The following is a 13,464-nucleotide window of genomic DNA, read 5'->3' on the forward strand; positions in this document are numbered from 1 at the left end:
TTATTCTATATGTTGTGAGTCGTTGAAATTCCGACATTTCACACACCCATACAACCACACAAAAGATTGATAAAAATCAGAAACATTTCGCAATCGTTCTTGTGCTCTGGAAATACGTGTTGTATCCTGGGTGAGACTCTTCATTTTGTGGTGGAATGATCATCATAGGATTTTTATTCCAGTGTTCGATTGTTATTTAATTCAAATGCGAATGAATGTTAATGTTCTCTATGTAATTTATGTACAACTGCCACTCAATATGATGTCTATTTACAAAGCAATCGAGACATTTATCATCAAAATGCAGACTGTTTGCCCACATCCACGAAGCACACACAATTTGAACCAACAACATGAATCGTAAATGGAAGATATTCAGCAAATGATGCTCTAGCGGCATCTATACGGTAGAGTTTGGAAATTTGATTAAATGATTTCGTCACAAGGTTTACCCAAATATTAGAAATGGTATTTGTCAAAAATGGCATTTCAAACATCATTCATGATTCATGTTATTGAACTTCCGATAGGGACAAACAGAACTCTGAAAGGTTTTGGATCTGTTGAATATAATAACATTGCGCTTCACAGCGTTAATTTGAACCAAGGTGGAGGAGTTTACTACGCATTTTCAAATTTCAACACCGACCATTTTGGCTGCGTGATGCTGAAGTTGTTGTGTATGGCAGCGGAAAGCTCATACATCAAAGAGTCCCCCAAAGTTGATGATTTGACTCGTAAACAGGAAAAAAATCAATTTTTTAAGTTAACGTTACCCTTGTCAATTTGCATCATTCTGCCTTTTTTTAACTACCTCTTTACTTTGAAGACTAAATAAAAACTACTATTGGTTTAACATTTTGCATTTTTTATATTTCTTTATTTAATTTATTTATTGATCCGTTTTTGACTACATTTTCATTCGACGTAATCTAATCGTATAATTATCAGTATTGTTTTAAATATATGCTTTGTTCCAATGACCGTTTTATAGAAAATACATTTCATTATAATACAAATCATTCAAACCTGAAGTCAAACCGCTTCATTCGTAAATATGTTAACTTTTCTTTTATAATAACGAGGTGAGTTGTGATTGAGTTGTGTTTTTGTTTTTGTTAAGTCTGGTCTCGAACTCGATCATTCATCGATTCACTCGTAAAACAGTAGTGGAGTTCGAAGCGCGGAAGCATGTGTTATTCACTTTTATATTAGTCATTGTTAAGCTCTTTTATTTCCACTTATCTTTATATATTATTCACTCTGCATAAATATACAAAATCTATGTGTTCTTTTTTCCTTCCTTTCTGTCTATATTTTACATCGATATTTTTTTTTCTTTCGTTTTTTTTTCCTCACGTTTTTATTTAAAAGACTAGTTAATTCGGCCATTGGAGCTTTATACTTTTTTCTTGTTTCTATGCATTTTTGTTAAATTAGTTTGTTTTCTAATAAATTTAAGTAATAATATATTAAAATTAAGCGCTGATGCATTTTAATATATATTCCGTAAAAAATTGTTACTTTATGTTCACTTAATAAAAATTGCGTTTTGTTGCTTTGGCAGTTTTATTTTTATCATCATCGTTCGTTGTTTTTCTCTTCTAATAACTTTTTATTCATTGCGATGGCGACATAAGCAATCGCTTGTTTTGTCTGTCGTTCAAATACAAAAAATTCGTTTTTCACTTATCGTTGTTTTCGTTCGACGTCTCTTTTTCTCCTTATTGTTGTCACTGGATTCTTTTTCTCTATCATTAAATGCTTTCAGCAATTTTTCTATCTTCAATTTGTAATTTTATCCTTCGAATGTTATATAGCTACTATAAACAAACTATTTAAATAATTTATACATGTTTTTTCTTTGTTTTCATTCGATTTTTTTTCTCTTTCGGTCACAGTTTTTGTTCCGGTTTTGTTTTCATGTTTTTTGTTTGTTTAGGTTATATATTTTGTTGTTGTGGGTTGTCATTATTGGGAGGTTGTTTTGTTTATCTATCTATTCCTATGAGAGATAGTCAGGTGTTGGTTCAGATACGGCATCTGGATTGGTAAATAGTGGGTTGGGGAATTCGGGCGGATGCGGAAGCGGTCCGGTTGCCTTTGGTCGTCTTCTATACGCCATTAGCCAACACGATACGGCCACTGCAACGGCTACCAATGCCAATAATGCTGTTATTACTAAGGCTATGATCAAACCAATCATCGATACACAAATGTCTTCCACTCTTTGTGCAGCCGGATGTACTGAAAATGGTAAAGAAATGGATGGATTTCAGTGAAATATTTAATTGATGAAAATTTTCAAAAACATCGAAAACAAATGAATAAATTGATCAAATGAAATTGAAAGGGAGAGTCCAAAGGTGAAAAATATAACGTAAACTTACTTTCACTGCCATCAGAGCTGAATCGTTCGTCTCTCTTTTCAAACGTGAGAATGGCGTTTGACGAAATGGTAATTTCTTCACGCAACGTTCCATCCATACCGTCTAGTTCTTTTGGTAACGAAACACTGATTGAACTGTTTGAGTCACTGATCTCACGACGACGTCGACGTTTTCCAAATGCATTCGCACCGCGACAGTTGACCGGTTGACAACGGCCGAAGCACACACGAATATTACATTGGAATCGAATGTTATTGCTTGACGGGAATTTGAATGCATTGAAACTGGCCAACAAACTATTCGTCTCCTCGCTATATTCCCATTCACCAAATATACTTGGATCAGTTGCGCAACCATTTTCATCTGTGACCACATATTCATTTTCAATATTGTCCTCCATCGTTTTGGCGATACAGCTTCGGGCGAAACCACCGTAAATTGCTGTGAATTAAACGGATTTGTTTTGTTAGAAATTATCTTTTTAAAACCAAACTCCTGAATTTTTTTTTTTAAATATGGATCATTAACTTACTTTGTGGTTGTACATCAACTTGCAGCATCAAATTGTCACCGATCTCGGCTGAGTTGATCTCTTGACCGTTCTGGGTGACAATTCGCATCAAGCAAATTGGCGGTGGTCCTGTATTTGCAATTGTACCGGCTGTCGTCAACATTTGCACATTGAATCCTAATGTCACATTCTGTTCGCCCGTTTGATAGACGCATCTAACGTGATATGCTTGTGCTTTGTATGTCACTAATTTCGGATGTTTCTGTATGACCAATACAAAGCTTGCAACACCATTGACATGTATCAAGCCACAGCTTCCAAAGTGCACCTTGAATGTTTCGTATGGTCGTGGTGCTGCATCATTTGGTACATTAATCACGCGTCTACATTCCTCATCTTTGCTGTATCCCTTCACATAAATCACGCCATTGAAACCTTGTTCACTCAGATGAATGTCTGTCTTTACACCATCAGCCAAACAGTTCACATTCATTTCGACTGGGAATTTTTCGTCTCTCGTGCGATTGATTTTGTCTGCGAAGAATTGAAAATATTTTTAAATTAAATTCAAAAATTCGTATTTCACTTCGAAAGCGATCGTATTGCAATTCAATAGTTAGTAAAAAAAAGACTTACAGCATTGAATCTCAGCGTTTCCTTCGTAATCGGTGATACATTGACAAATGGCCTGATGGTTGGTACCGTTACAGAATGCATTGAAGCCACATTTCGTTGGTCTATCGGCGCATACATCAGTACAAATTCTCTGTTCGGTATTACAATGTTCGAAGTCGGCACATTCGTCATCACTGACACAGCCTGGTGTTCTTGGAATCAGAACGCATTCACCGAGCGGTGTTATTTTGTAGCCATGATCGGTTGGGCATACACATCGTCCACGCTCATCAATTATGAATCCTCTTTCAAGGGCACATACACAGCGTCCCGTTTCATCGACCTTATAACCATCTTCAACGCGGCATGGTACACAATCACCATAGATATTCACACCAGAACCTGGCGGGCACACGCAATTTCCATTTATATCCGGCACAAATCCTTTGTCAACGCGACAAACCGCAACTAAAAGGGAGGGAAAAGAAGCATTTTAGGTTTCAATTGTTTAAAATGTTCGTTGTTCAGTCAAATTGAATGAAAAACGACCAGAAAGAAAAAAGCTCATCTTTACAAGCTAAAGCTTTAAGTCGACAGAAAATACTCACTTCGATCACATTGAACAGCTGCATTTCCTTGATAGCCTTCAACACATACGCAAACCAATGTTCGAATTGGTATTGTATCGAGTATTTTACATTCGGCATTAACTGTAAATAAAGTAGAAGGTTCGGGATTTAATTGTCAAATTGTTAATGTCAAAAAACTCAACGTTTGATTTTCATTAAAAAACGAACAGCTTGAATCGAAAAAAGATTACTAGTATACAAAATGCAATCCAAAAACTTACCTCCACATGGCTGTGTGACATTACATGGATTAATGCATTGACTGTTGATACAAGCATGTTGTGATGGACATTCGCTGTCATCTCTACACAATGGTTCATACGCTCTGCATGATCCGTCCGCTTCTGAAATGGTACCCGGTGGGCAACTGCATTGTGGTTTGTGATTATAAGCTCGGCAAATTTCGTTTCGTTCGCAGATCTGCACTTGTTCGCATGGGCTTTCACATTTGGTGTTAATGCAAGCTTTGTCGGTTGGGCACTCGCTGTCACTTTTGCAACCAATGACATTGCATCCAATCTTTGGATTACCCGTAAAGCCAGGTCTACATTCGCAAACGGCATTGTGATTGATGCCATAACACTCAGCCCGTTCTCCACATGTGCTGCCATCGGCGGCGCAAACCGGAACGCATTGTCGATTAATGCACGAATGAGTTGTTGAACATTCATCGTCTGATCGACATCCAATGTGTGTACATTGAATCTCTGGTTGGCCATCGTAACCTTGTTCGCATGAGCAAATCGGTTTGTGATCTTTCACCCGACAAATGGCGTTCGGTGCACAGGCGCATGGATCTCTACAGATGTCATTAATACAAGCCTTATCTGATGGACACTCCGAGTCTGAAACACAACCTCCAACTCGAACGATAGCTTCCAATGGTTTGCACGTTCCATTTCCACTGCTTACATAACCTTCGGGGCAAATGCAAATCATTGTTCTGACTGGTAGCGATGGAACGACTTCACATTTTGATGGTTGAACGCATGGTTCGAGTGTTGTGCATGGATTTACGCATTCATGATTAATACACGCCAATCGCGATGAGCAATCGCCATCAACTGTACATTCAACTTGTGGTTCTCGTCTACAATCAACATATGGATTACCAGTAAAACCTTCTTGACACTTGCAAACTGGCATGTGATTCTGTGGTGAACATTCGGCATGTGGCGCACAAGCGTGATCATAAACACATGGATTAACACAAACCGCATTCTCGCAAGCTTTGTCACTTGGACAATCGCTGTTACTGCGACAGCCAATAACTCGGCACACTTCGAATGGATTTCCACGGTAGCCACTGAAACATCTGCATTCGGCTCGGTTTCCGGTAACATAGCATTCAGCATTCAATCCGCATGGGTTATCAATGACGCAAGGATTGACACAGTTTCCATTGATACAAGCACGTCCTGAATCGCACTCGGAATTACTTCGGCAACCAACTGTTCGGCACATGATATTCGGATTTCCTTCGTTTCAAGGGTGAAAAAAGGAGAGGTTAGTAAACATACGTGGTGGTATCGGATTTGTATTGATTATCCTTTCCATTAAGCAAAGGATGCAAAATGAAAAACGATTGTAAGTAAAAGCTCCTCTTTTTTCTCTTACCTTCGTATCCTGGCAGACAGCTGCATGTTGCGCGATGATCTTTAACCAAACAAGTAGCGTGTGGTCCGCAATCACATGGGCTTCGGCACTGTCGATTGATACACGATTCATCCGTTGGGCAATCGGAATCTTGTTTGCAGCCTGGTGGTGTTTGAATGATAATGCGACGACATTCACCGTTTTCATCCGGTACGAATAATTCTGGACATTCACAAACCATTGTTCGAACTGGTGAACTATCCAAAACACTGCACCGGGCCGACGGAGCGCATGGTGTCAATTCTTTGCACGGTTCAACGCATTTCTCTCGAATACAAGCCAATCTACTTGGACAATCGTCATCATATTTACATTCGGGTCCAATATCCAATTGAATTCGTTCACAATACGAAAGTGGATTTCCGTTTGGCATATCCTCTGGGCACTTGCATGTTGCGGCATGATTTCGAACGAAGCAAATGGCATTCGGTGCACATGGTGAATCCTGTTCACATGGATTCACGCAATGATGATTCAAGCAAGCCCGATCTCCAGGGCATTCAAAGTCGGAACTACATTCGATTCGTTCGCATCGTTCGAATGGACTACCCTTGTAACCAGATAAGCATCGGCATGCCGTTTGATGATTCAATCCGAAGCATTCAGCATTCACAGCACATGGATCTCCTAATACGCATGGGTTGATACATTCATTATTGTAGCACGTTTTGTCATTCGAACAATCATCATTCGATTGACATTCCAATTTGAAGCAACCGAATTGTGGATTTCCTGAGTAGCCCGGTTTGCATACACAAATTGGATGATGGTTTTGTACGTGACATTCAGCATCAACGCCACAGTTGCATGGGCTTGTACACAGTTCGTTCACACATGATTCCGATAGCGTACACCCTGAGTTCGATTTACAACCGACCGTTAATTCAGGCGCTACAATAGAGAACACATGTTGATGGTTTTTTTTTATTGAAAAACATAAAATCAAGGTAAATACTCAAAAAATCAGAGGAGAAAAGGGTAGAATAAACAAAAACAACTTACATGGAATACAAGCGATCAATGGCGATCCGGTGAATCCACTTGGGCACTTGCAAATTGGTTGATGATTTTCTGCGAAACAGAAAGCGCCACGTCCACATGGACTTGGATAGCACGGATTCACGCACCGTTCATTTCGGCATGTACGATCGAATGGACAATCGTCGTCGGTGTAACAATCGGCTGGCGTTATGACATTTGGTTGTTTTGGTACTGCAAATGATAAAATAAAATAAAATCGTTTGGTTCCAATGAATTCAGACGAATTTGAGCATTTTCAATTATGCTTGCTGCATTAAAAATAAATTATTCTTTTCGCAGTTACTTACTCGGCGAGCATTCAATATGTGGATTTCCAGTGTACCCCGGTGGACAAGAACAGAGTCCACGATGTAATTTCGATTCACACTGAGCATTAATACCGCATCTATCAACGCTGCAAGCAATAACACAAGCGCCATTTATGCATTTATCTGGATCTGAGCATTCATCGTCTGAGCGACAACCAATCGCATCGTAATTGATCGGTTTGCAATGGCCTCGAGCATCGGTGACTGTATCCGGTGGACATCTGCACATAACTGATCGAATTGGTGATGTATCCAAAACGGTGCAAGTTTGTTGCGTATCGCAAACATCTGATCTAGCGCATGGATTCTCGCAACGTTGATTCACACAAGTGAATGATGGTGGACAATTTGAATCAGTAGTACATTGTGGTGTATCCGGTTTGCGTGAGCATTGAACATATGGATTTCCAAGTAAGCCTGGCAAACAAGTGCACACTGGTTGATGGTTTCTTCCTTCGCAACGAGCATTCTCAGTACACGAGTCAATATCACAGACTTTACGGCATACACGATTCAATCGATCACAAGCTTCGTCATCCAAACAGTCTTCGTTATATTGGCAAATGCCTCGTACACACGAGATCAATGGGTTTCCTTGAGTTCCAGCCGGGCAAATGCAATTGGCTTGATGGTTTTGTGCCAAGCATTCAGCACCGCGTCCGCATTGAGTTCCACCGTATGTGCATGGGTTGAAACATTTCTCATTGTAACATGCCTTGTCATATGGACAATCCGAATTGATCTTACATTCCGCTGAAATTTGAAATAGCGAAAAATAGTTTGAATTAAATCAAGTCAAATTTCACGTTGAAAAAGGCGAAAGAAACACTTACGTTTGTAGCATTGTCGTTGTGGATCGCCTGCCCATCCCGTAGGACAGTGACAGGTTGGATGATGTTGAATTGTACGGCATTCAGCATTTTGACTGCACGGATTACGTTCAATACATGGATCTCTACAAGCTTGATTGATGCACGCCTTTGATGACGGGCAATCGCTGTCGGTAGTACATTGTGGTCTTGGTTCAACACGATCTTGGAAGCAACTGACAAACGGATCGCCAGTAAATCCTGGTGGACAAGTGCAAACCGCACGATGATTTTCAACAAGACATTCGGCACTCTTGTCACATGGATTGCCATTTTTGCATGGATTCTCACAAATTCGGTTCTGACAGTTTTCGGATGGGCCACAGTCGTCATTCGACACACAACCAGCATCTTTGAGTGGTTCTACATGATCAAATATCACAAAGAAAAATTAGTATTTGGTTTCGAATTTGAGATAATAAACTACAAAACAAATTTTGAGCTAAAAATCGATTCACTACTAAACGCGAAAAAATTCTTTCTATGGATGGCTTTTTTTGTGCAGTGATTGCATTTGCACGACTAAAGCGATTGTATGTACAGTTCAATATTGCAATTTATAATATACATTTGGATATTTACAAGAAAAGGTATAAATGATTAACAAAAAAAGAAGATCTCCTGTAAAGTACTTTGAAAAATGATTTTGGTTATGATTTGATGAAAATGTTTTGTTCTTTTGAAAAAAAAAATGCTCATAATTACCTGGATTGCATCCATGGTCTGCGTTACCAACGAAACCAGGCTCACATGTGCAAACCATTGTTCTCAATGGCAACGAATCAACAACCGAGCAAACGGCATGAGGTCCACACGGTCTCGTTTCGGTGCATGGATTCTTACAGACATTACTGAAGCAAGCCAATTTCGATGGACAGTCTGCATCGACCGTACATTGTGGCGTGTGCTGAACTTCGACTAGAGTACATCTGGTGTAAGCATCACCAACATATCCTGGCAAACATTTACAGGTGGCAACATGATTATCAACGCGGCATTGAGCGCCTTTTGCACAATTGCATGGATCTTGACAGCGTTCGTTCAAACAAGCCAAATGGAATGGGCAATCGTTGTTTGTCGTGCATTCAGGTCGTTCGCAAGAAACCAACGGGTTTCCACGATATCCATCCAAGCAATAGCATCGTGCATGATGACTGTAATCTGATCGACAGATGGCATTGCGACCGCATTGAATTTGATCACAAACTTCAACGCAATTACGGTTTACACAAGCATGTGTGGTCGGGCAGTCATTGTCAGCACGGCATCCAACTGAAAGGAAAGGAGAACCATTTAGAATTATTGTAATTTTCAATCAAATTTTAAATTGTTGACCCTAAATGGATCTGAAATGAATTGATTTTCACACAAAACTTACTTTCATAACAAGCAATCTGAGCGTTTCCGGTGTAGCCTTCATGGCAAACACATAATGGTCTGTGTGCTTGAACGTGACAGACAGCATTTTCACCGCAAATTCTACCTTGGGCACACGGGTTCTGGCATTTCTCATTGATGCAAGCCTTATCGTTTGGACATTCTGAGTCACTTTCACATTCTGGTTTCAGTTGCGTTGGTGGTTCGCGTGGCAAAACACATTGTACATACGGTGAACCAACGTACCTCGGTGGACATGAGCAAACTGGTTGATGGTTAATAGCATGACAAATGGCATTCACTCCGCAAGCGTTCAAACATGGATCGCTACATTTCTGATTGAAGCAGCTTCTATCTGTCGAACAATCATCGTTCGTTATACATTCAGGATATGTGCAAACGGCAGCTCCATTCACAACTCTACAATAACCGTTAACATTGCATGGATTTGGTACACATGGATTGGTTGGTTCGTCCCGAACCTGTGGTCGACATTCAACAAATGGATCGCCATATGTACGATCGGGGCATGAACAAATTGGACTATGATTAACCGTTCTACATGTTGCACCATAACCGCACACATCTGGACATGGATCAACACATTTGTTGTTCACACATGATTTGGTTCGTGGACAATCTGAGCTGATCACACATTCTGGATGACATCCGGCTCCGTTTGGATCTCCGAAATAGCCTGAGATACATTCACATACAGCCGTATTAGCTTGATTTCTACAAACGGTGTTCACTGAGCATGGCGATGGGTAGCATGGATCAATTTGCTCATCTGGTCGCTTTTCAATGACGTAAATCACACATTGTCTGAAGGCATCACCAGTCGTTCCAACTGGGCACGAACAAATTGGAATGTGATTCGATACCGTACAAACTGCTTCAACGCCACAAATTCCGATACAAGGATCTTGACATTTGTTATGGATACAAGCCTTGCTCATTGGACAATCTGAGTTTCCTGTGCACTCTGGTCGACATCCTTCGTATGCATTACCGTGATAATCACGTATACATTCACAAATTGCATTACCATTTTCTGAACGGCATCGAGCGTTAGCTCCACATGGTGAGGGGAAGCAAACATCACTTACTTTTGGCTCTTCTGGTATTTCTATAGGAAAATACATAGAACAATTGAGATTAATAAAGGGTTGTTCTTTGTATGTTTGGAATTTCACGCGTAATTTTATCGCTAAATGCCTTTTATTTGAAATCAACTTCTTTGGTTGTTTGTTCTCTTTTCGATAGAACTAATTCAATTATTTAGACTGATATGCTCTTGCTTCATCAATGAATAAATATAAATAAATGAATGGATTAGGTAAAAAAAGAGTTCTATCTCCTAAAAATAAACTATGCTAAAACGAATGACTTCAGAAGAACAAGAAAACGCTTTCTTCTGTCTCAAAATCTGGTTCATTCGTGAGAAAAAAAAACTTACGCTCAATATAAAGTACTGGAATATGGCAGGAAACAAATGGATCTCCTACCATATTATCAACACAAGTGCACATGGCGGTATGCAGCAAAACTGAACATTTGGCATTCTGGCCACAGGCATTTATGCATGGACTGATACATTTGTGATTTACACACGACAAATTATTGGGGCAATCCGAGTTTGATTCGCATTGTGGACGACAATAAGGTGGAATACCTTCGTAACCAGGCAAACATGCACATTGTGCATCGTTATTAATGTTCTTGCACGTTGAATATCTACCGCAAGGTCGTGCAATGCATGGATTTTGTTCATCTTTCTCTACTGGTGTTGCTACTGCTACAGGTGATGGTTGAGCTGTTCGATTCGATTCAAGTCGACCAAGGTTAAGATGGTAAGAGATTTTGAAAACAGACAAATTAAAACCGATTCACAAGGGATTTGACTAGAGGTTAGTTGAGCAAAAGTACAAAGTATATTCTCTTTGTATTTCCATTTGATATTCGTCGTTTAAACAATCTGCCATTTAACAGTAATGTTTTCCAACGAATTTAACTGATTAGTGGATCATTGAGTTTACCTATGGCAATTGGTGTACAACGAACGTATGCATCACCAGTGTAATGTGGTAAACAAGAGCAGACTGCTTTGTGATTAATCACACGGCATTCGGCAGCAAATGGAGAACAGGAGCCAGGACAAGGATCGATACAGCGTTCATTAACGCAAGCTTTTGTATTCGCACAATCTGAATTGATGGCACATTCTCTGCGACAAGCAGGTGAAGTACCATAATAACCAGGTAAACATGAACAAATGGCTTGATTATTGACATTCGAACAGTGACTATTCTGGCCGCATGGTGACGGCGTGCAATGATCTTCATCGTGTACAATAACCGGTCCTAGAAAATTCGATATAGGTTTAGGCATTTGTTTTTTTTTCTGGTGAAAGGAGGAAGGAATAAGAACACTCGTTTTATTCGTACTTTCAATCTTTGCGCAGGCAATATACGCGTTTCCGGTGTAACCTGGTGGACAATCACACATTGAAATATGATTGTAAACCGAGCAAATAGCTTCTTGACCGCACATATTCGGACATGGATCAACGCATTTGTATCGAATACAAGCTTGATTTCGTGGACATTCAGTATTCAAAACACATTCCGGATGGCATCCAGCGTATGGATTGCCAACATAATCGGAAATACAGGAACAAACACCTTCATTGCATTCAGCATTCGCGCCACACGGACTTGGCCGGCATTTATCTTTCACTTTTGGTATGTCTTCTAGAAAATTCAAGTTTTTTCGGTCATTTTCAATTTCGATCAAAGGGAGTTAGTCAAAGGAGATATGTTTAAAGAGCCGAGACAAAGGAGCAACGATTTTTTTACCGGCTATAACAATTGGTTCGCATCTAACGAATGCGTCTCCTTCATAACCAGGTTTACAGGCACAATTTGGAACATGATTAATCACATTACAAACGGAGTTCAAACCACATGATCCCGGGCATGGATCAATACAGCGTTCATTCACACAAGATTTGGTGTTGGGGCAGTCGGAGTTGACGGTACATTCAGGTCGACAGAATGGTGGCGAGCCATAATAATTGGGTAAGCAATGACAAACATAAGAGCGCCCGACTTCATTACATTGAGCAAAGTTTCCGCATGGGTTCGGCACACACGGATTCACCACTTCATCTGTTGCCGGAGCTAAATTGCAAACAATTGTGTTAATTTTCGCTTTTCTTCTTCAAATTTCATAAGTAGTTAGAAAGGAGGTTTGTTGTCTTACGTGCTGCAATTGTAATTGGATAGCATCGCACAAAGGCGTTGCCACTGTAACCATCTTGACACGTACAGAATGGACTGTGATTCATGACCGAACAAACGGCATTTTCACCACAGATACCAACACAAGGTGAGACACATTTACGATTGACACACGCCTTATTCAATGGACATTCACTGTTCACAGTACATTCAGGTCGGCAGGCTGGTGGATTGCCAATAAATTCAGGTAAACATGAGCAACTTGCGGCACCATTATTATCTCTGCATTGACTGTTCGGGCCGCATGGACTTTGCCGACAAACATCGTGCACCACAACCGGAGTTGCTAATGGAAAATTCCGTTTAGTAAATGGTTTGTCGCGATCGAGAAATTCATTGAGTGAAACTTACGTTCTACATGTTGGACAACGACCGTACAATAGCGATAAGCATCACCAGTGTAACCAGGTCGACAGGCACAGTTTGGCAAATGATTTACAACATTGCACAATGCATTTTGACCGCACGTTCCAGGGCAAGGATCAACGCATTTACTTCTAATACATGCTTTATTCGACGGACAATCACTATTCAATACACATTCTGGTCGGCAGCCTTCATATGGATTACCATAATAGTCAGCTATGCATTGACATGAACCAACATTATTGTGCACTCTACAGTTGGAATTGGGGCCACATGGGCTAGGTATACAAGGAGTGACAACTGGTTCACGTTCAACTGGCGTTTCTTGAACGGCGCAATGAACAAATGGATCACCAACATAGCCTCTAAAGCATTCGCAAATCGGTGTATGACTGACAAC

General features: G+C 40.1%; 1 protein-coding gene across 2 annotated transcripts in view; it reads right to left on the minus strand.

The window, feature by feature from the left end:
- Window positions 1-1,304: 1,304 nt before the first annotated feature.
- Window positions 1,305-13,464, minus strand: part of LOC129569614 (uncharacterized) — a 154,062-nt gene continuing 141,902 nt past the window's right edge. For both annotated transcript variants that reach the window (XM_055448652.1, XM_055448651.1), the window contains 12 exons: window positions 9,398-10,525; window positions 8,725-9,291; window positions 7,984-8,382; window positions 7,130-7,903; window positions 6,804-7,013; window positions 5,763-6,692; window positions 4,367-5,623; window positions 4,125-4,226; window positions 3,538-3,984; window positions 2,923-3,435; window positions 2,391-2,831; window positions 1,305-2,247 (listed from right to left, as the gene is read on the minus strand). In XM_055448652.1, coding sequence (XP_055304627.1) covers window positions 2,006-2,247; window positions 2,391-2,831; window positions 2,923-3,435; window positions 3,538-3,984; window positions 4,125-4,226; window positions 4,367-5,623; window positions 5,763-6,692; window positions 6,804-7,013; window positions 7,130-7,903; window positions 7,984-8,382; window positions 8,725-9,291; window positions 9,398-10,525 — 7,010 coding nt within the window. In that variant the 3' untranslated portion in view covers window positions 1,305-2,005. The remainder of the gene's footprint in view (window positions 2,248-2,390; window positions 2,832-2,922; window positions 3,436-3,537; window positions 3,985-4,124; window positions 4,227-4,366; window positions 5,624-5,762; window positions 6,693-6,803; window positions 7,014-7,129; window positions 7,904-7,983; window positions 8,383-8,724; window positions 9,292-9,397; window positions 10,526-13,464) is intronic.

Source organism: Sitodiplosis mosellana, unplaced genomic scaffold (assembly GCF_009176505.1).
Source record: "Sitodiplosis mosellana isolate CC-2019 unplaced genomic scaffold, AAFC_SMos_1.0 Smas_scaffold_38, whole genome shotgun sequence".
Taxonomy (NCBI): Eukaryota; Metazoa; Arthropoda; class Insecta; order Diptera; family Cecidomyiidae; genus Sitodiplosis; species Sitodiplosis mosellana.